Source organism: Hyperolius riggenbachi, chromosome 3 (assembly GCF_040937935.1).
Source record: "Hyperolius riggenbachi isolate aHypRig1 chromosome 3, aHypRig1.pri, whole genome shotgun sequence".
Classification (NCBI taxonomy): Eukaryota; Metazoa; Chordata; class Amphibia; order Anura; family Hyperoliidae; genus Hyperolius; species Hyperolius riggenbachi.
The window spans coordinates 141,337,726-141,361,794 of record NC_090648.1 but is presented as its reverse complement, the minus strand read 5'-3'; the positions used below and the strand labels follow the sequence as shown (position 1 = coordinate 141,361,794).

The window sequence follows — 24,069 nt, the reverse complement described above, 5'->3', positions numbered from 1 at the left end:
GGCAAAATTCTGCAGCACCAGGTCAGTGTATTAAATAGCTTTTTATTAGAATAACCGTGTCTCTCACTGTATGGCTACCTCTCTGTTTTTGTTCCAACATAAAGAGCTATTTAACCATTTCAGCCCGGGGGTATTTTTCACCTTATGGATGAGAGGAATTTTCACCTGTCAACGCTCCTCTCATTCATTCCCCAATAACTTTATCACTACTTATCACAACAAAATGATCTATACCTTGTTTTTTCCACCACCAATTAGGCTTTCTTTGGGTGGTACATTATGCTAAATTTTATTCTAAATGCATTATGATGCGAATAATAAGAAACAAATTGAAAAAATTCAGTTTTCAGCCATAATAGTTTTAAAATAATTCATGCAACCATAATTAAAATCCACACATTTTATTTGGCCATTTGTCCCGGTTATTGCAACGTTAAAATTATATCCCTAGTACAATGTATGGTGACAATATTTTATTTGGAAATAAAGGTGCATTTTTTTAGTTTTACATCCATCACTCATTTTTAGCCAATTATTTAATAAATATATACGCCCTCTTGTCATAGATTTTTTTTTTTTCCCCCCTAAAGTCAGTAGGTGTATTTTACTATTTGGCCACGAGATGTCCCCGCCTATTATCGTACTTTGTATGCTAAATAGAATGCAGTGTGTTGTTACATTGTAATTAAGGAAGTGACGCAGGTTTGCATTGGAAACCTGCAATCACAGTGCCGGAGGTGAGGGAGGTGTTGCAAACCAAGACCTCTGCTTCTTTTGACGTAGCTGAAGTGATAGTATTGGTTCCTGAATTCCTAGGCTGAAGTGAGTATGTGCATGAGTGTGCAAAGGGTTAATTTTTTTTTTTGTTTGGCTACACTCCCTTTAGCACCTCCATTTTACCTCACTTGGGTAGATGAGCCTGGATTCTGCGGAAGAGGAGGCCCCAACCAAAACCATCTAGCATGCACAAGATGTTTGCAGCGCAAGTCAACTTCACAAATACCCTCCCCCACACCCCAAATCCATTAATTGCCCACAGAAATAAACCAACAAAAGTAACCATCACCCAAACCAAACATTATCTTGTTCTGTGTTGACCGATACAGTTCCTGTAATAAGCAGAGTCCCAATCAGTAAGAATGGTTTAATTTGATTCAATACTTAATGTTTAAAAATATCAGCTGCAGTTCAACTGGTGTTGTCAGTAAATGCTGTACAAAGAGAATGTTGTATCTGTTTGCATAGTCCGTGCTTGAGAAGGGTGTACAAGATGGGGAGGAGTTTTCTAAGCAGACACTTGGGCTCCTTCTTCTAATCTGGTACAGTGCTGTATACTAATGTTAGCAAGAAGTGTATATAAAAAAAAAGGAATAAGAAAATATATTCATCTCCACTCTGTGTGCACCAAATAAGTTATCACTGGATGATGACGTCGCATCAGTGGATGCTCTATGCTTGGTGGGAGGAGGTGAGTATAGAGTGTAGGTCTTGGGATGGGCTTTATATGGATATGGGGCAGATGATAATTCTGTCCTCCAGCATCACACTGACGATGACAAACACAAAGTACAGCGTGAACATGGTGAATCCCAGCAGTTTGTTCATCTTCCACTTGCAGAAAGCAATGGAGAATATGACAAAGAGAAGCATAAGGAAGAGGAGGACGATGGCGCAGAACAGTCCATTGCTGCTGACTGCCACAGGGCTGAATCCATTGAACACTGAGAAGAGGAACCAGGGGACCGGCAACCTGAGAACAAAAGATGGAGACTGACATAACTTTACTTGTCATACTGTAAATTAAGTAGATATGTAAAACAAGAAGGTAGACAATTGAGAGCCCCAATTGTGTATTGATAATACAATGTAAATATGGTATGTAGTGAATAATACAAGTATGGGTTGCCAAGACCAGGCAACCACTCAAAAAGCAAGAGGGGAGATTAGGCCTGTCCCCACTCGGGCTTCGAAGTCGCTCTCCGTAGAACAAGAAAGAAGTGTGGTCACACCCATCCACCTGGTGGATAATTATCACTTAGACAATACAATACAGAGGCGCCAACAGAGTAAAACTATTAAGTTAACAAGGTATAAAATGAGGAGCAAAGGTGGACTTACCTCCCCAACAAAAACACAACTATTGTATAAAATCAATAAAAACTGTATTTATTCTTACTCCAAAAACTGTTTGCAATGAGTTTCACAGGTCTCAAGCCCGCTTCCTCAGGCAAAAATACACGAGGAGCAACTTTCAAGTTATGCATGCTAGTGAAGCGCCTCACTAGTTGTGATTTTGTCGGGGAGGTAAGTCCACCCTTGCCCCTCATTTTATACCTTGATACTTTTACTCTGTTGGCGCCTCTGTATTGTACTGTCTAAATACTGTAAATTAAGTCCTTTATACTGTGCTTCCAGTGCAAGCGAGAATCTGACACCTGTGCTCTATAGCCAAACGAAAACAGCCCTTCCTACCAGTTTGTGGCTCTGAGAACTTCAAATGTGTATCATTTTAAACAGTAAAAGAACGACAGACCACACACTGCCTTCACGTCCAGAGGAGCAACCCGGTGACAGAGTTTCTGGTTGAAACTTTAGTTTGAGCTGGGGTGCATCAATAACCCATGGTATCTACCCAGCAAAATTAGCATGGACCCCCCCTCCAGGGATTCAACCCTCCCCATCACCACCAAAACACCATCTCCCCACATAGCAGACTAGTGGAACATTGTAATATTTACAGTACCTCCCCCAGCGATGCATTATGTCTCTTCAGTTCTTCCTGTGTTTGCATACTCTGTGCTTTCATACCGCCTTCTCCCAATCATGTGACGTGCCTCAGGAGCCAGAGGTGTGCAGAACAGAGTGTGGCTCTCAGGCAGATCATAGGAGACCCAAAGCCGCACTGGAGCAGGTAAATATTAAACTACTCCAGCGAGGTACTTTATACGGTAAACTATAATCATGGCATTAACTGAGCCATGCCCTACAGGGGCTAGAAGAAAAATGTAACAATTTTTATTTGGTTTAAAATGCCTGTAAGTCATCCACTTTATTTAGTTACCTCTCAGGTTTGCACACAAAAATAGCAGCACACTGCATTTTTTTCTCTGTTTGGAGGATATGGCAGTTTAATCTAGATCTAAGTTTCTAGAATTAATAATTGTGACAAACTGGATATGCTCACATTTTCCATCCGATGGTTGTTTAACATTGATGAGTTTCTGAAAAGCGGCTCAGGCCCTTAGAAAAAAAAAATCATCTCTCTCTCTCAGTGGTGTCCAGACTTTTATCTAGGCGAGTGCCACTGAAGTCTAGTTGCACCACTGCCAGGGTCACACACATTTGGCCACAGACTGTCATGACCAGGCCCACCTTTTGCTGCCCTTACATTAGTACCCAGAATTGCTACAGGTCTTCTGGGATCCAAGCAATGCTACCGATCCATAATGAATTTGCTTGTATTTAAATTGACTACCGACTTCAATGCATCACATTCGATTGGAGCCACTGATAGGGGTGATCAATGAGATGCAAATATTTCTGAGTTCATGCAGGATTATGTAAATATGTATGCAAATATATGCAGCTTGAAATGGACCAATCAAGTCCCACCCAGGTTTAAATTGATTGGTCTATTTTCAAGCTGCATATATTTGGTCTATTATCAAGCTGGTTGTACTGGCTCGCACTGTGCACATTAGCTTATGATACTCACCCGACAGTGATGTCAAATATGTTGCTTCCCACCGAGCTAGACACGGCCATGTCTCCCAGTCCTTTCCGTGCCACAATCACACTAGTGATTAGATCTGGAATTGATGTGCCTGCAGCCAGTATGGTCAAACCCATAATCTCTTCTGAAATGCCTATGGTTTCCCCCACCTGGCAGAAACAAGTTACACATATTATCATACACATTGATGGTAGTCTGTATAAACTCATTTTATACTATTGCATGGTATCCTTACATTTTTTTTTTCAGATTAATACATTTTTAGGAGATAACGACATGGCTGCCTTCAGTTAATTCCACACCAGGGTGATATATATGTTCTGCTCTATAATCCAATATCGGTAGTTGGTTATGGTATGGCTTGCTTGTCCAACCTTAAACCATTTTGTTTTTGTGGCCATTTCCTCTCCCTCATCTCCCTGCTAGAGTACGTATGGCACAGCCGTGTTTGTTTTGGGCGCAGGTACTCCATTCTTATCTTATGATATACAACTACTAGGAACCGTAAGGACATACAGTAGAACGCAGTAAATTATTCAGTATAGCCAAGTCTACGCTAAATATCCTGGTCTCAGCATCAGAAACAATCATATATATTGGTGTGGCTTAGCTTAGGCTGTTAATTATGTGGAGTTCTTATAGGATGCAGTAATAGTGATTATTGATTAAAAAAATGTGTAAATAAAAATGTTCACGAGTGCTCCACACCCTTGATTGGTGCAAGGGATCATGGGGATCCTGAACCAATCATTGTGCCTGAACATCCGTACCCACAACACAATTTTTGTGGTGACTTCACAATAATTGTGTAAAACTGTTTAATGAAAATTAGCTAATCAATGTTTAAGCAACGTGCAGTAATCATGATTGTCATGATGGATCACTGAGTCACCGATCGCTCAGATCCCCATTGCCCGCTGTGATAATTTTACAGCGATCATTTAAATGATTGTTCACGTCATCATTACCGTGGTATTGAAGATGGATTGGGCACAATCATTGGTCGCCAGTAATCCCTGATCCATCTTCACGTGGGCACTTACATTATACTTGAATGATGACTGTTACAGCCAGTAACCGTACTCATTCATAAAAACAAGTAACCATGTTAGGTGAATAGTAAGGTTTGTTGAAATGCACGTACAATTTTGTGCAATACTAAATTGCATGTAATGCTTTTCAATGGCGTTGCAGAGGTTTGCTCATTTTTCTGCTGCGATTCACACATGAACAAAAACTGATTTCAGGCCGCATGAAATGGCAAAGCGTGTACGACTCCCTTAAAGAGACTCCGTAACAAAAATTGCATCCTGTTTTTTATCATCCTACAAGTTCCAAAAGCTATTCTAATGTGTTCTGGCTAACTGCAGCACTTTCTACTATGACAATCTCTGTAATAAATCAATGTATCTTTCCCCTGTCAGACTTGTCGGCCTGTGTCTGGAAGGCTGCCAAGTTCTTCAGTGTTGTGGTTCTGCTATGAACTCCCCCTTCTGGCCCCTCTCTGCACACTGCCTGTGTATTATTTAGGATTAGAGCAGCTTCTCTCTTCTCTCTTATCTTTTACAAGCTGGATAAATCATCCTCTGAGCTGGCTGGGCTTTCACATACTTAGGAATTACAAACAAGGGCAAAGCTGTTTGCAGGAAGAAAAGAGCAGCCTGAAACTTCAGTGCATGGGGGAAAGAAACACACAAATGATCTCTTGAGATTCAAAAGGAATGCTGTATACAGCCTGCTTGTGTATGGATGTATTTTCTATGTGTGGACATACTGTACATCAACCTACTTCCTGTTTTGGTGGCCATTTTGTTTGTTTACAAACAAACTTTTTAAAACTGTTTTTAACCACTTTTAATGCGGCGAGGAGCGGCGAAATTGTGACAGAGGGTAATAGGAGATGTCCCCTAACGCACTGGTATGTTTACTTTTGAGCGATTTTAACAATACAGATTCTCTTTAAACTAGTTAATGTAAGATATAGATGGGGCATATCCATAATAGCACAGTGAGGATAAATTGCTGAAAAATGGTAATAGGTATGAAATAGAATATCAGTAATTTTACCGATTTTCTATTATCTAGAATAGAACAGGATGGACCATTTATATTGATACACCTTAATAAAATGGGAATGGTTGGTAATATTAACTTCCTGTTTGGCACATTAGTGTATGTGAGGGGGAAGCTTTTCAAGGTGGGTGGTGACCATGGCTGCCATTTTGAAGTCGGCCATTTTGAATCTAACTTTTTGTTTTTTCAATAGGAAGAGGATCATGTAACACATCAAACTTATTGGGAATTTCACAAGAAAAACAATGGTGTGCTTGGTTTTAACGTAACTTTATTCTTGCATGAGCTATTTACAAGTTTCTGACCACTTATAAAATGTGTTCAATGTGCTGCCCATTGTGTTGGATTGTCAATGCAACCCTCTTCTCCCACTCTTCACACACTGATGGCAACACTGCAGGAGAAATGCTAGCACAGGCTTCCAATATCTGTAGTTTCAGGTGCAGCACATCTCGTATCTTCACAGCATAGACAATTGCCTTCAGATGACCCCAAAGATAAACGTCTAAGGGGGTCAGATTGGGAGACCTTGGGGGCCATTCAACTGGCCCATGATGACCAATCCACTTTCCAGGAAACTGTTCATCTAGGAATGCTGGGACCTGACGCCCATAATGTGGTGGTGCACCATCTTGCTGGAAAAACTCAGGGAACATGCCAGCTTCAGTGCATAAAGAGGGAAACACATCATGTTGCAATTTTGCATATCCAGTGGCCTTGAGGTTTCCACTGATGAAGAATAGTCCTACTATCTTTGTACCCCATATACCACACCATCATTTGAAGGCAATTGTCTATGCTGTGAAGATACAAGATGTGCAGCACCTGGAACTACGGATACTGGAAGCCTGTGCTAGCATTTCTCCTGCGGTGTTGCTATCAGTGTGAGAAGAGGGTTGCATTGACAGTCCAACACAATGGGCAGCACATTGAACACATTTTATAAGTGGTCAGAAACGTGTAAATAACTCATGAAAGAATAAAGTTAGGTTAAAACCAAGCGCACCATTGTTTTTCTTGTGAAATTCCCAATAAGTTTGTGTCACATAACCCTCTTCCTATTGAAAAAACAAATGTTGGATTCAAAATGGCAGACTTCAAAATGGCTGCCATGGTCACCACCCATCCTGAAAAGTTTCCCCCTTCACATATACTAATGTGCCACAAACTGGAAGTTAATATTACCAACCATTCCCATTTTATTAAGGTGTATCCATACAAATGGCCCACCCTGTAAAATATCAGTAATATAGCCGATGTTCTGCTACCACCAACTGTGCCCTTACTCTCACCTGAACCCTCTGCTAACTATGCTTAACTCTAACCACCACTTTACCACTCCTACTCCTAACCCTAACCACCCAGCCCCTATCTGAATGAACTGCAAAAAAAAAAGCCATAGGCGCACCATGAGAACAATGGATCACTGTGCATCCAGTTTATCAAATGATGTATACGTTACCTCATTTTAACCATAATGAGTTGTGGAATACATTATGTTGTGTCTTAGAGCTTAGACCCCTGTCACATAAAAACTAGGTAGGTACTCAATCCATTATTAAAAAAAAAAAGTCATTTTCAAAATTAATCAAACTAGGGAAAGTTATAACAAAACTACACAAGTCAGCTTCCAAAACACCCACTTTTGAATAGCCGAGGTTGTTAGGAAAACTAACATGGTGACATGTCCTTTGTCTACTGTTTAGACCCTTCTGGGGCTAGGCAAACAAAGTATGGCACTAAAATACTTGGCCTGTACAAAGGCCGCTTGCACACTTTGGAGTTAATGGCCTGCTAGATACCCAACTAGCCATCAACTGAGATACTGTATTTGGCATTATTTTAACAGTGATACATTGTAGAATAGATTTTAGGGCATATTCACAGTGGGACGTTGTAATGCGACGTTAAAGGCACAATGCAGCATTACAGCGCAAAGCAAAAAAAGGTGTTAACGCACATTAACCACTTGAGGACTGCAGTGGAGAACCCCCCTAAAGACCAGGGCAATTTTAACTAAATGGGCCACTGCAGCTGTAAGGCAAAGCTGCAGGCCCATACAACTCAGCACACAAGTGATTCCCCCCCACCCACCCACCAACAGAGCTCTCTGTTGGTGGGGTCTGATCACCCCCCCCCCCCCCCCCCCCCCAGACATTTGTTTGTTTATCATTGTTTCTTTGTTTATGGTTTTATTTTTTTAATAAACATTTGCTGTTTTTTAAAATATTCATAAATCCTCCCCCTTCCCCCCGATCGGCTGTCATTGGCTTCAGCCTATGACAGCGGATCACTCCCGCAGTTACAGAGGGGACAGCCATGTCACACGGCTGTCCCCAGTACATCGATGCTGCTGATCGCAGCGCTCTACTATTTAAATAGACGGCGATCACGACGTCTAACAGACTGATGATGGGGAAAAGCGCCGGCCCTGAGGTGATGCGCGCGCACCCTGCGCGTGACCTCCTTCAGTAGCCTGCTCCAGGACCTGATGCCAATCGGCGTTAGGCGGTCCTGGGGCTGCCGCCGTGACCACGCCTGTTGGCGTGGAGCGGTCTTAGAGTAGTTAATGCTGCGTTACCATGGCATACAGTAGATACAGTGGAGCATACAGGCAATGAAAAGTATGCCTCTCTGTATCTGTTAATGTCTGCATTTAGAGGTAACACACTGCAAGCAGTGAGTCACCATAACGCAACATTTACAATGCGACCTTAACGTCACACTGTGAATGTCACATAGGCTAAACATTGCAGTGTGTTAACCTGCGTTCTAATGACTTTATAACGCAGGACAATAACGTTCCACTGTGAATGCGACCTTAGTCTTTAGGACTTTTTTTGGGGAATTATTTTTAATGACAAACTGAACCAATAGCAATAAAATGTTAATTTTTATATATTCTGTACCAAAATAAAAAAACTTGTAAAAAGAAAAAGTGCCAGAATTGAAAATATAATACATAAATTGTTACTTTATTGATTTTTTTGTTAATGTATGCCATGAGGGTATATTACTGCTATTTTTTTTTTTTTTTTTTTTTTTTGCAAATAAGGGCTTGCCATTATTGCTAGGGCACAATGAAAAATGAAAATCCTAATATAGAAAAAATACTCCTTTATTTCCAAAATAATATATTATCCCCATACATTGAATTATGGACATCATGTAAATATTGGGATAACCAAAATAAATGAGAAATAAAATGTGTGGGTTTTTATCAATGGCAGTATTGTTTCTTTTAAAACTATAGTGGGTATAAATGGAGAAAGTGTTTTTTTTTAAATATTTTTTTTCTCTTTTTTTAAAATGCATTGAGAATAAAATAGTTACAAAAAAAAATCACCCCCAAAAAAGCCTAACAAAATCTAGATCATTAGGTGTGATATGTAGTGCTAAAGTTATTGGAGAATGAATGGGAGGAGCGCTGAAATGTGAAAATCCCTCTTGTCTGTAAGGTGAAATCAACCCATGGGCTGAAGTGGTTAAAACGGATCTGAGATAAAAAAAACTATCTATAACAAGTAACTTGTCTATATATCTTATCTAAAGTTTAGATAGTTTACACAGCAAATCTAGCTGCAAACAGCTTTAATAGAATATGAGTATTTCTTCCTGTGATACAATGACGGCAGCCATGTTGTTTGTAAACATTACACAGAGGCAGGCTTATCTGCATCTTGAGCAAAGAAAACTAATCCCCCCTCTTCCTCCCTCCTCCCCTCTGCCTCTGAAATCTCTGAAAATACCTCCCCCTCCTACTGCCCAGACTGAGCTCCCATGAGCCCTTACTACTGTCTGAAAGTGCCTTGGCTCTCTGAAAACCTATGGGAGTGGCTTATTTAGTTTATAGGGAATTAGAGCATTAAAACAAAAACAAAAGTATTTGGCTTGAGGAATTATTATTATTATTATTATTTATATAGCGCCGACATATTACGCAGCGCTGTACAGTGTATATATATATATATATCTTGTCACTAACTGTCCCTCAAAGGAGCTCACAATCTAATCCCTACCATTGCCATATGTCTATATTATGTAGTGTAAGTACTGTAGTCTAGGGCCAATTTTAGGGGGAGCCAATTAACTTATCTGTATGTTTTTGGAATGTGGGAGGAAACCGGAGTGCCCGGAGGAAACCCACGCAGACACGGAGAAAACATACAAACTCTTTGCAGATAGTGCCCTGGCTGGGATTCGAACCAGGGACTCAGCGCTGCAAGGCGAGAGAGCTAACCACTACGCCACCGTGCTGCCCACTACGCCACCGTGCTGCCCTGCCTTGAGGAATGCCCTATAAACATTAGGAAAGGAACACAATTATGCAATGAGGAAAAGTTCATCTCGGATCCACTTTAAGAAGAAAGACCAAACATTTCAAAAGGAAAAAAATATATATTTTACTAAAAGCGACCCTTTTTTATAGTTTGACTCTTAAGTGAAAGAAGCTTAAAAATGGTATTCAGCAGCCTTTATGAGGGGTGTAGAAGGGTTCTTGCCCATGAAAATTAAAAGCTACTTTGTTAGCACAAAAAAACTAATAATAATAATAATAATATTGAAAGCCTTATTATTGTCGATACGGCACAAACTCTACCACATAAAATTGTAATTTTGTTTTCTTCCTGCATTCAAGAGCCTAAAGGTGCCCATACACTCGTCAGATTGGCAGCAGATAGATAAGAAATGCATCTGATGATCTATCTGATGCGTTTTTAGAACATTTTTTACCAGGATAGAATTCCAATAGATTTCAGTTTGAAATCTATTGAAATTCGATCTGATGGCATTTTTTTGCCATCAGATTTCCATTAAGGCCAATGCAAACTGATAAGCAATCTCATCAGATCGACCTAAATTTTCCACCCTGCAAGTTCGATGGAAATCCATCGAAATCGATCGAAATCGGCCGTCGATCGGTCGATTGGCCAACCGATTTGCAATCGATTGATCGATCGATCGATCGGGATCGATCGGTCGGCCAGAAAATCGGCTGAGTGTATGGGCTGCTTAAGAGTACCAGTATACTGGATGAGAATTTTCTTTGGCTACTGACCATCTGTAGACATCTTTTTTTGGAAGAAAAGTGACTGAGGAAAGATACCAATAATTCACTTAGATGGGTGAAAGTAATCTCTACAAGCCTTCAATATGATTACCTAATTGGTTACCCAAACATTGAGAGTGTTACCTAGGTAACACAAATTGTGATATTTGTGCAAAGCATTATACATAACTGGCATAAGTACCAGTAAAATTGCTGTGCTGTCTAGTTTTGTTAATCACCCTCAGTGAGAGATAAATTATGAGTGGATGCACATGAAAATAAATTAGTTAATAAATGAGTTAAGTAAGGGGACGCAATTCCAAAAATGACCCCTATATCTGAGGATGCTTCTGCCTTTGGTTGTTTCCTAAAAAATAAAATATCTTTTTTGGCTAATGGGATGAAGCTCTGAAACATTTAAAGAGACACTGAAGCGAAAAAAAAATTATGATATTATGATTTGTATGTGTAGCACAGCTAAGAAATAAAACATTAACCACTTGCCGACCGCACACTCATAACGTGCGTCGGCAAAGTGGCAGCTGCAGGACCAGCGACGCAGTATTGCGTCGCCAGCTGCAGCCTAATTAATCAGGAAGCAGCCGCTCGTACGAGCGGCTGCTTCCTGTCAAATCACTGCGGGGGGCTCCGTGAATAGCCTGCGGGCCGCCGATGGCGGCTCGCAGGCTAGATGTAAACACAAGCGGAAATAATCCGCTTTGTTTACATTTGTACGGCGCTGCTGCGCAGCAGCGCCGTAAGGCAGATCGCCGATCCCCGGCCAATCAGCGGCCGGGGATCGCCGCCATGTGACAGGGGACGTCCTGTCACTGGCTGCACAGGACGGATAGCGTCCTGTGCAGCCCAGATCTCCCGGGGGAGCAGGTAGGAGAGGGAGGGGGGAGAATGTCGCCGCGGAGGGGGGCTTTGAGGTGCCCCCCCCGCCACCCACAGCAGGCAGGAGAGATCAGACCCCCCCAGCACATCATCCCCATAGGGGGGAAAAAAGGGGGGCAATCTGATCTCCCTGCCTGCACCCTGATCTGTGCTGGGGGCTGCAGAGCCCACCCAGCACAGATCAATCAAACCAGCGCTGGTCCTTAAGGGGGGGTAAAGGGTGGGTCCTCAAGTGGTTAAAGGTGGCCATACACTGGTCGATTTGCCATCAGATTCGACCAACAGATAGATCCCTCTCTGATCGAATCTGATCAGAGAGGGATCGTATGGCTACCTTTACAGCAAACAGATTGTGAACCGATTTCAGCCTGAAACCGTTCACAATCTGTTGTGGTGGTGCTGCTGCTGCTGCCCCCGCCCGCCCGCATACATTACCTGCTCCGCCGGCGCGACTCCAGTCCCCCGGTCACCGCTGCTCTGTCTGCGCTCTGGTCTCCAGGTCCGGCATGCCTCACTTCTTCTAGCCCGGCAGGAAGTTTAAACAGTAGAGGGCGCTCTACAGACTAGAAGAAGTGAGGCATGCCGGACCTGGAGACCAGAGCGCAGACAGAGCAGCGGTGACCGGGAGACTGGAGTCGCGCTGGCGGAGCAGGTAATGTATGCGGGCTCTATTGCGTCGGTCATCGGGCTCTCGAACGCCGCTAGCGATGCGCTCTTTACCCGCGGGTGATCAACGGTTATTTTCCGCACGGCGCGATCGACGGGATCGGACGAAATGGATCGAAATTCGGGGTGTAGCGTGAACGATTGGCAGCAGATTCGATCCCAGTGATCGAATCTGCTGTCGAAACGGGCGCAAATCGGGCCAGTGTATGGCCAGCTTAAGATTAACATTAAAACATTAAGATCAGATACATCAGTGTAATTGTTTCCAGTACAGGAAGAGTTGAGAAACTCCAGTTGTTATCTCTATGCAAACAAGCCATTAAGCTCTCCGACTAAGTTAGTCGTGGAGAGGGCTGTTATCTGACTTTTATTATCTCAACTGTTCCTGGACTATTTACTTTTCCTCTGCTAGAGGAGAGGTCATTACTTCACAGACTGCTCTGAAATAATCATTTTGAATGCTGAGTGTTGTGTAATCTGCACATATTATAGAATGATGCAATGTTAGAAAAAACACTATATACCTGAAAATAAAAGTATGAGAATATTTTCTTTGCTGCTAATCTTCTAGTAATTATTCATAGTACACAACCAATTCACTATATCATATTTTTTTTTCCGCTTCAGTGTCTCTTTAATAAGCACTAAAATTGCTCACTTGTAACTTGCCAAGTGTTGACATATTTACCTTTACTCATGTTATATAATTCTAAATTACCGGTATTTTACCACTTCTATATTTAATTATATGTTATGGGTAATAATTATATTACTTGTAATTAAGTCTATTCGATTCTGAAAGGAAATTCCTTTTTGAACATTATTTTAATAATGGGCATAACTACGGTGGAGGAAGTGAATCTAACTCACAAAACACAAAAGAGGAAAATACCTCCTGAGGTATTTAACCTACGAAAAAATATTTACCTCACATAGCTACCAGAATTGAGGCCAATTGTGTAAATGCTAAATTCAGTTTATTCTCACAAAAATTTTAAATACAGTAAAAGGTCAAAAGGTATAATTTCTATTGAGCAGTGCAAAGCTTCTGAAAATCCTCCCCAAAAAAATCCCTTTACATTTGGAGCATACGGCACTGTACTGTATCCTCACCTGATGTGCCCACCAGACCATGAGGTAGGAGAATACAGCAATCCATAAAATGGAGCCCAGAAATGTCAAGACAAAAAGGTTCCGTGATTTCTGAAAGAAAGCAGATAATGGTGGATTTTTAGCATGGACATAATTATCTGTAATAGTTCTTTTCAATTGTTCCTTAAAGTGTACCAGAGACGAGTTTAACTAAACATTTTCTACATACCTGGGGCTTCCTCCAGCCCCATGTGCATGGATTACTTTCATGCAGCCGTCCTCCGTATTCTCCCTCTTTGGTACCGGGTCCCCGTAACTTCAGCCAGTCTGCACAAGAGAAGTGCACCCTCTACGCATCTAGCGGGTGCACTTTTCTTGCGCAGACTGGCCGAAGTTACGGAACCTGGTACCGGAGCTGGAGAAGACTGAGGACAGCGTCGTGGGAGCGATCTGTGTGCGTGGAGCTGGAGAAAGCCCCAGTTATGAATAAAACTTTTAGTTAAAGTCGACTCTGGTTTCCTTTAAAGAAAGCCTGTATTCCCAACAACAGTTTGGCTATCATGCTGCTTTTATGGCTTCAGTAGTTTCTGAATCAAATCTAGGACGATACCAGCAGAGTCACACTTTAGTCAGAACATCTACAGGTGAAACTTGAAAAATTTGAGTATGGTGCAAAAGTCCATTTATTTCAGTAATTCATCCTAAAAGGTTGAACTAATATATGAAATAGATTCATTACATGCCTAGCGAGATATTTTAAACCTTTGTTATAATTTTGATGATTATGGCATACAGTTTATGAAAACCCCAACATCAAAATATCAGACCATTAGAATAGTGTGCAAATGTTCAATATTCTAGGCTCAAAGTGTCAGACTTAAAAGCTAATTAATCCAAAACACCTGCAAAGAGTTCCTATTTTATATATTGGTTTCACCTTTTAAAGTTGAATAGCTGAAATAAACAGACTTTTACATAATAATCGAATTTTTCAAGTTTCGCCTGTATACAACAAACTCATTGCTCGTCAGAGATTTAGAGCAGGGACAGATCTAGACCAAGTTGCGCCTGGGGCAAGGTCAGGTTTTGGCGCCTAAAGGTCCGGTTTTGGCGCCTAAACTGCCATTCCCCATCCAGTTTTGGCACCTAATGGTCAGGTTTTGTCGCCTAAACTGCCATTCCCCATCCAAATTCTGCCGCCTTTTTATGAATTCAACAAACTGCGCCTGGGGAAAGAGACCCGTCTGCCCCCCCCCCCCCCCCCCCCCCTAGATCCGTCCCTGATTTAGAGACAACACTAGAAAATCTGAGGCAGACTTTCATTCCTGTGATCTTATCTCAGCAATGCTCCACTTTCCTGAATAACATTGGGTTAGATATTATCCAAAAAGAACAGTAAACGTAACGTGTTCAGACAACGTGTGCACACAGCATTTAAAGTGCTGCCCATAATTATTCATACCCCTGGCAAATTTTGACTTAAAGTTACTTTTATTCAACCAGCAAGTAATTTTTGATGGGAAAATTACATAGGTGTCTCCCAAAAGATAATAAGATGATGTACAAGAGGCATTATTGTGGTGGTGGTGGTGGTGGTGGTGGTGGGGGTGGGGGGGGGGGGGACATTTCTCAGCTTTTATTTACATTTGAGCAAAAAGTGTCCAATCCAGAACTATTCATTCCCTGCTCAATAATCAATAGAAAAGCCTTTATTGGCTATTACAGCAATCAAACGCTTCCTATAATTGCAGACCAGCTTTTTGCATGTCTCCACAGGTATTTTTGCCCACTCATCTTTAGCAACGAGCTCCAAATCTTTCAGGTTGGAGGGTCTTCTTGCCATCACCCTGATCTTTAGCTCCCTCCACAGATTCTCGATTGGATTCAAGTCAGGACTCTGGCTGAGCCATTCCAAAACGCTTTTGTTGTTGTCTGCTAACCATTCCTTCACCGCTTTTGCTGTGTTTTGGGTCATTGTCATGCTGAAATGTCCACTGGTGCCCAAGGGCAAGTTTCTCTGCAGACTGCCTGATGTTGTCATTGAGAATAGTCATGTATTGCTCTTTTTTCATCTTGCCTTTACTGTGATTAGGTTCCCTGGTCCATTGGCTGAAAAACACCCCCAAAGCATTAGGTTCCCACCACCATGTTTGACAGTGGGGATTGTGTTCTTTGGGTTGAAGGCTTCGCCTTTTTTTTAAGCCAAATGAAGGAAACATCATTGTGACCAAACAATTAAATTTTTGTTTCATCTGACCCTAACACAGAAGACCAAATGTCTTCTTTGTTCAGATGAGCATTTGCAAAGGCCAAGCGCGCTTTTGTGTGCCTTATCTTGAGAAGTGGCATCCTCCTTGGTCTGCCACCAGCAGAGCCCAGATTCACCAGGATGGCCTTGGTGGTGATCCTTGGATTCTTTTTCACTTCTCTCACTATCCTCCTGGCCAGCACAGGTGTCACTTTTGGCTTCCGACCACAACCTCTGAGATTTTCCACAGTGTGGAAAATCTTGTAGTATTTAATAATACTTTGCACTGTAGCCACTGGAACTTGAAAACATTTAGAAATGGCCTTGTAGCCCTTTCCTGACTTGTGAGCAGCCACAATGTGCAGCCGCAGGTCCTCACTGGGCTCCTTTGTCTTAGCCATGTCTGTCCACAAACCAACTGTAGAGAGCTACTGTTTTTCACCTGTTGAGTTGATTAACCACTTGAGGACCAGAGTACTAAACCCCCATAAAGACCAGGCCATTTTTTGTTAATTGGGCCACTGCAGCTTTAAGGCCAAGCTGCAGGGCCGCACAACACAGCCCACTATTGATTTCCCCCCACCAACAGAGCTCTCTGTTGGTGGGGTCTGATCGCCCCCCCTGATGTTTATTATTTTTTTTAAATAAATATTTGTTTTTGTATTTTATTTTTATTTTTTTACTATTTATTTATTTATATATTTTCCAAAACCCCCCCTCCCCCCAGCCAGCCAATCATGGCGATCGGCTGTCATAGACTTCTGCCTATGAGAGCCAATTGCTCTCTAGTATGTCACGGGGACATCTGTGTCCCCAGTACAGCGCTGCTGTAGATCGCAGCGCTGTACAGCCCTAAAAGACGGCGCCCTAGTTTTGCCGTCTAACAGTCTTCCTAGCGGCGATCACCACTCGAGCCCCTGAAGCAGGAGATGCCTGCAGCAGCCGGCCCCACGACTTGATGTCAATTGGCGTTAGGCGGTCCTGGGGCTGCGGTCACGCCCATTGGCATGACTCCGTCGTAAGGTAGTTAAACAAGCTGTTCCCAATTAATCAGGGTAATTAGGATGCTTTAGAACAGCATGGTCTATTTGAAATGGTATAGAACTTTGGATTTTCCCACAGACGGTGACAGTTTGTGAGGGGAATAAATAATTTGGGACTGGACACTTTTTGCTCAAATGTAAATAAAAGCTGAGATTATTTAATTTATTTCATTTTTTTTTACACAATAATGCCTCTTGTACATCGTCTTATTCTCTTTTGGGAGACACCTATGTAATTTCCCGTCAAAAAAAATTACTTGCGGGTTAAATAAACCTGCTATCTGTATCCAGCTAGCTACCTGTGTGCCTGCCAGATATGGCAGTAAGTGGCCATATCTCTATAAATACAAAATCTCCCCACCTTCTTTCACAGTGGTTGCCTAATGGTAACCCTGGTTTGTGAGTATTAATATTTACTCTTATCTAGTAACCATTTACCAGTACATATAGTGGTGTGAAAAACTATTTGCCCCCTTCCTGATTTCTTATTCTTTTGCATGTTTGTCACACTTAAATGTTTCTGCTCATCAAAAACAGTTAACTATTAGTGAAAGATAACATAATTGAACACAAAATGCAGTTTTAAATGATGGTTTTTATTATTTAGTGAGAAAAAAAACTCAAAATCTACATGGCCCTGTGTGAAAAAGCGATTGCCCCCCACCTTGTTAAAAAATAACTTAACTGTGGTTTATCACACCTGAGTTCAATTCTGTAGTCACCCCCAGGCCTGATTACTGACGCACCTGTTTCAATCAAGAAATCACTTAAATAGGAGCTATCTGACACAGAGAAGTAGACCAAAAGCACCTCAAAAGCTAGACATCATGCCGAGATCCAAAGAAATTCAGGAACAAATTAGAACAAAAGTACTGTAATTGAGATCTATCAGTCTGGTAAAGGTTATAAAGCCATTTCTAAAGCGTTGGGACTCCAGCGAACCACAGTGAGAGCCATTATCCACAAATGGCAAAAACATGGAACAGTGATAAACCTTCCCAGGAGTGGCCGGTCAACCAAAATTACCCCAAGAGCGCAGAGAAAACTCATCTGAGAGGCCACAAAAGACCCCAGGACAACATCTAAAGAACTGCAGGCCTCACTTGCCTCAATTAAGGTCAGTGTTCACGACTCCACCATAAGAAAGAGACTGGGCAAAAACGGCCTGCATGGCAGATATCCAAGGCGCAAACCACTTTTAAGCAAAAAGAACATTAAGGCTTGTCTCAATTTTGCTAAAAAAAAATCTCAATGATTGCCAAGACTTTTGGGAAAATACCTTGGGAACCGACGAGACAAAAGTTGAACTTTTTGGAAGGTGCGTGACCCGTTACATCTGGCGTAGAAGTAACACAGCATTTCAGCAAAAGAACATCATACCAACAGTAAAATATGGTGGTGGTAGTGTGATGGTCTGGGGTTGTTTTGCTGCTTCAGGACCTGGAAGACTTGCTGTGATAGATGGAACCATGAATTCTACTGTCTACCAAAAAATCCTGAAGGAGAATGTCCGGCCATCTGTTTGTCAACTCAAGCTGAAGCGATCTTGGGTGCTGCAGCAGGACAATGACCCAAAACACACCAGCAAATCCACCTCTGAATGGCTGAAGAAAAACAAAATGAAGACTTTGGAGTGGCATAGTCAAAGTCCTGACCTGAATCCTATTGAGATGTTGTGGCATGACCTTAAAAAGGCGGTTCATGCTAGAAAACCCTCAAATAAAGCTGAATTACAACAATTCTGCAAAGATGAGTGGGCCAAAATTCCTCCAGAGCGCTGTAAAAGACCCGTTGCAAGTTATCGCAAACGCTTGATTGCAGTTATTGCTGCTAAGGGTGGCCCAACCAGTTATTAGGTTCAGGGGGCAATTTCTTTTTCACACTGGGCCATGTAGGTTTTGAGGTTTTTTTCTCACTAAATAATAAAAACCATCATTTAAAACTGCATTTTGTGTTCAATTATGTTATCTTTGACTAATAGTTAACGGTTTTTGATGAGCAGAAACATTTAAGTGTGACAAACATGCAAAAGAATAAGAAATCAGGAAGGGGGCAAATAGTTTTTCACACCACTGTATCGCACTATTGGGGATCTTGGTGTACCTTGTTTTTATCCCATCTAGGAGGTCCAGTGCAGGCAGGTAACAGGTTTTATGAGCTATAGCAGCAGATCAGCAGGACAGTTTGGTGCGCCCCCCCCCCCCCCCCCCCCCCCTAGTGGACATTTGCGTGTTAGGGCAATATTTCACATTTTTGCTTCTTTCTATATAAAATGGAGGGATTACTCCTGGCATTTGTGTCACATCATCAAACAATAGTCATCCAACGAAGTGAACATACTTCAAAACATATGTCCAGAATTTTCTCCAAATATAAAAAAAATAACAACCCCACAGAGACAAGTTACAGAACCCTTATTTTATTTTCTTAAGGATGCAATTGTCTTTTTAATTTGGAATGTTAGTCATACTACAACCAAATGCCTCCTCTACCCCAGACTGGCAGACAAGGTGCAGCATCCGGTAATCCTGAACACGCCTATAGAGAACTGTGGGTGCTACATAACTGATAAGAGACAATAAGGGGAAGGGTGAGGGGTGACTGCGCTCATGTGATAGAAATAATCTGCTTAAATGGGGTATTTACAAACTCTAAAGTCTACAGTTTGTTGTTTCATTGGGGTTGGTGGTTGCCTTTATATACAGGTAGTTATAGAACACTGACATTTTACATATAGCTATAAAAAGTGCATAAACCAATTCATTTAAATCTTATGTGAACAATTCATAGATTTCATAAAAATCCTCTATCTGTTCTAAAGCCAATCTTCAAGCAAGCATTCTCCTACATACACATCTGACATATCGGTCTGTGACAAATGATTTGTAATTCTGTTTGGTCTTGTAAATCGTTTGGCCCTCCTACCCTGCACAGCTTCTGTCTGCTATTTTATGTTGGCAGCGTCCTGCTCCACTTCCCTCCCTATCTGGCAGTGATTAAAGTGGATCTGAACTCAGAACTTCCACTTTGCTTTAAAAGATAAGGTTTATAGAAGAAACATTTCTTCATTACAATTTATGGAAATCCTAACAAAAATAAGTTTTAAATAGGAATCACTTTCCTGAGAGCCCAGGAAGAGTTAAGCATCAGTGTTTATGTATGAGAAAATGGCCACAGCAGAGCTCCTGCAGTCTATTCACAGCTACTGATAAGAACCTTGATCTGTCTAAACTAACACAGAGTAGTGAATTTCTTTAGCAACTAAAAATAAAGACTTTTCAATGTGTGCTGCGCGAGAGTTTGAGTCCATTTTAAATATCATCATAGTGCCTGAAAATGTAGTCATTTTAGCATACAGCTAACGGGAGTGTTAATGCATTCAGTATTACAAACAAGGGCCTGTGCTTGCTGGGAAATCTACAGTAGCTGCAGATATTGTGGGAAGATGTGGACTGTCACAGATAAAACCCATTGAAATAGAAAACATCATAAATGCTAACAGTTCCCAATATCTTACCGGACTCCTGACATCGGGCACAGTCAACCATAGAGGGAACACAATGGGAAGAAGGAACAGGTAGGTTATTTGCTTCCTCTTGGTATCTGGCCACCCTAAAGATAAAGGTTCATCTATTTCTTCTTCATCGTCATCATCATCTTCATCATCATCACTGTCATCATCGTCACTGTCGTCTTCATCATCGCTATCATCCCCACTGCTTCCAGACCCTCCTCCTCCATCTCCACCTTCCGCTGCGCCCTTCTGTGGAGATAAAGGGTGCTTCAGCATGCTCAGTTCCTTCACTGCTTCAAGGACACTTATAGTGAGAGGAATACGGAGACAGCCATATTTATTTCCTTTTAAACAGTACCAGTTGCTTGGCAGCCCTGCTGATCTGTTTGACTGCAGCAGTGTCTGAATAACACCAGAAACAAGCACACAGCTAATCCTGTCAGATCTGACAGCAATGTCAGAAACACCTGATCTGCTGCATGCTTGTTCATGTTCTGTGGCTTAAAGTGTTTGATGCAGAGGATCAGCAGAATAGCCAGGCGACTGGTATTGTTTGAAGGGAAATAAACATGGCAGCCTCCACATCCCTCTTGTTACAGTTATCCTTTAATGTTATGGAATCACAAATCTGGCTTCTAATAGACACAGCTTTATACACAGAAACATGTACTGTGGACACAGGGCCTGCTTTACTAAAGCCCTCCAGGCTGAAGATCATGGGAGGACATAAGTGAAATAGAAATGTTCTACCTACAACTGCAAACACACAACCATGAAAACACTTAACTTCAGGAACCTTTGCTTTGGTCTGCTATGACCCAGGTGAAGGTTGCAAGCTTTCACCACCTAACAGCATATCCATTTTAATAAATCCAGGCAAGGTCAGCAGGGTCACTTATGTTCTCGAATGTTCTCCAGTCCAGGAGAACTGTAACCCAATGTCCTCCAACCCTTTCCTGAACACTCACAGCCCAGGGCTAACCCTCTCACCAGAACGCTCACTGTATAAGGCCCGGTTCACAAAAAAAACAGTCTGGTCGCGGATTGTAATGGATGCAAACGGATTAAATGTTAACCTATGTATCTGTTCACATTGGTTGTTTGAACGGATCTGTTCTGCACACTCCAGTGAACGAACTGCACATTTGGTGCTGCAGCGATTTTTTTCAGACTGCTGAGCCCAGCGGAACGGAAACGAGCGCTGAAGCACTGCATTTGGGGCAATGAGAAATGGATCCTAAAAACACACTGGCTAAAAAACGGACTGTTCTAGCCAGCAAACATCTACTTGGTGATGGGAGTCTGGGGGGAAATTTCAGGAAACAGAACTGAAGGACATGGAAGGAAAACGGATCCGTTCGAACGGAAATTGAAGCTGTTTTCACGGATCCATTTCCCTGAAAGTGCCAGCATGGACCGGCCCTAATAAGTTTACGCTCCATACTCTTCATTCTGCGGTACGTATTATTATTATTAAATAGAGAACCTGTAACAAAAAAGTTCCCCTGGGGGGTACTCACCTCGGGAGGGGGAAGCCTCAGGGTCCCAATGAGGCTTCCCCCACTCCTGTAGCTGCAGGCAATCCAGCGCTGGCTCCCCCGAAGTGTCACAGAATCCTCCCTCGACAAGCTTGATAAGCGCTGATTTATTTACCTTCCCGGCTCCAACGGGGGCGCTGTTGCGGCTCTCCGCACGGAGATAGGCAAAAATAGCAGATCTCCGTCGGGTCCGCTCTATTGCGCAGGCGCAAGAGACTTGGGCCTGTGCAGTAGAGCGGGCCAACAGTGATCGACTATTTCCGCCAATCTCCAAGCGGAGAGCCGATACTGCGCCTGCGCTGGAGCCGGGAAGGGAAATACTTACATCCCCGCTGTTCGGGGAGCTTTATCTCTGCCGCCGTAGGACCGAGGAGGACGGGGGAAGCCTCAATAGGATCCGGAGGCTCCCCCCACCCCAGGTGAGTACCCCCCAGGGGAGGTTTTTATCATTACAGATTTTCTTTAACTGTACTAGAATGACAGAAAATACTTCTGTTACAGATTTGGATATGACCACCTATCCTTTGCAGCAGCTAATAAGAAATGTGCCTCATGGGGTTTTTTTAAATCTCACCTTTAAATTGCATTCCAGCTTTGGTTGCCAGTCCACAAAAAATAACTAGAAAATAATGAGTAGAAAGCTTGAGAAGCTGTTAGAATGGGATCACTGTTAGAGCCATGTCACACAAACAGCTTTTTAGCAGAGATGTGCAGCTGCTTACAGGACTAGGCTGCTGCTGATGCTGCTACCGCGGCTCAGTTATTAGAAGATGCACTAAATAACATAAGCAGTGCTGCAGCTGGAGGTCGCTAGTGGCTACACATCATTTATGTGCCACATTTCTAAGGTTTCACCAGGGAACATTCTTCAGGATCTTGTTTAAAGGAGAACTCACACCAAAACTTTATTTTGGAGAAAATACCAAAGCATTAGAACCTACATTACGGTTTGGTACAGTTCTGTGTAATGCCTGAAGAAGAAACGTAACATTTCGAAAGCTTGTAATAAACCATGTACAGTTAGTCATTAAAGAAATTATTACCAGAATCAACTTGGTTGGTTTGTCTGCAACCTATGCTAAATGTTCCTTGCTGCCTCTGTCCCTACTGGGGGAATTTCTACTTACTTCCTACTTCCTGCAGTGTTAAGGTAACAGGAAGTAAATACATCTTTCCAGTAGTAGCATGGGGAGCAGTAAAAATGTAATAAAACTCTATCCTTAACTGCTAAAATTGTGCATATTTGTGTCTGTGTTATCATGACCAGCATCAATGAGATGTGCCGGTGGGCAATGACAAAATGAAATCAAAAGTACACAGTACACAAGAATATAAAGTGGGGGGAAATCTAGTGGCCAAATAGTAAAATTACACCTACATACATAAAATTAAATAAAATAACCAATTAATTAACCCGTACCCTGAACCCCCTTCCTATAATTACCAAAGTAAAATACTTGTAATAAAAAAATAAAAAAGTGAAATTTAAAAAAAAAATACATAGTTACCTTAGGGACTAAATTTTTAACATGTACAGTGATGTGAAAAACTATTTGCCCCCTTCCTGATTTCTTATTCTTTTGCATGTTTGTCACACTTAAATGTTTCTGCTCATCAAAAACCGTTAACTATTAGTCAAAGATAACATAATTGAACACAAAATGCAGTTTTAAATGATGTCTTTTATTATTTAGTGAGAAAAAAAACTCCAAATCTACATGGCCCTGTGTGAAAAAGTGATTGCCCCCCACCTTGTTAAAAAATAACTTAACTGTGGTTTATCACACCGGAGTTCAATTTCTGTAGTCACCCCCAGGCCTGATTACTGCCACACCTGTTTCAATCAAGAAATCACTTAAATAGGAGCTATCTGACACAGAGAAGTAGACCAAAAGCACCTCAAAAGCTAGACATCATGCCAAGATCCAGAGAAATTCAGGAACAAATGAGAACAAAAGTAATTGAGATCTATCAGTCTGGTAAAGGTTATAAAGCAATTTCTAAAGATTTGGGACTCCAGCGAACCAAGTGAGAGCCATTATCCACAAATGGCAAAAACATGGAACAGTGATGAACCTTCCCAGGAGTGGCCGGCCGGCCGACCAAAATTACCCCAAGAGCGCAGAGAAAACTCATCCGAGAGGCCACAAAAGACCCCAGGACAACATCTAAAGAACTGCAGGCCTCACTTGCCTCAATTAAGGTCTGTGTTCAC

The 24,069-nt window shown here is 41.9% G+C and overlaps 1 protein-coding gene across 6 annotated transcripts in view; it reads right to left on the bottom strand.

Annotated features, from left to right (window-relative positions):
• Nucleotides 1–1,124: 1,124 nt before the first annotated feature.
• Nucleotides 1,125–24,069, bottom strand: part of SLC24A1 (solute carrier family 24 member 1) — a 78,494-nt gene continuing 55,549 nt past the window's right edge. For all 6 annotated transcript variants that reach the window (XM_068275009.1, XM_068275005.1, XM_068275010.1 and 3 more), the window contains 4 exons: nucleotides 20,320–20,565; nucleotides 13,533–13,622; nucleotides 3,716–3,882; nucleotides 1,125–1,750 (listed from right to left, as the gene is read on the bottom strand). In XM_068275009.1, the coding sequence (XP_068131110.1) occupies nucleotides 1,501–1,750; nucleotides 3,716–3,882; nucleotides 13,533–13,622; nucleotides 20,320–20,565 (753 nt within the window). In that variant the 3' untranslated portion in view covers nucleotides 1,125–1,500. The remainder of the gene's footprint in view (nucleotides 1,751–3,715; nucleotides 3,883–13,532; nucleotides 13,623–20,319; nucleotides 20,566–24,069) is intronic.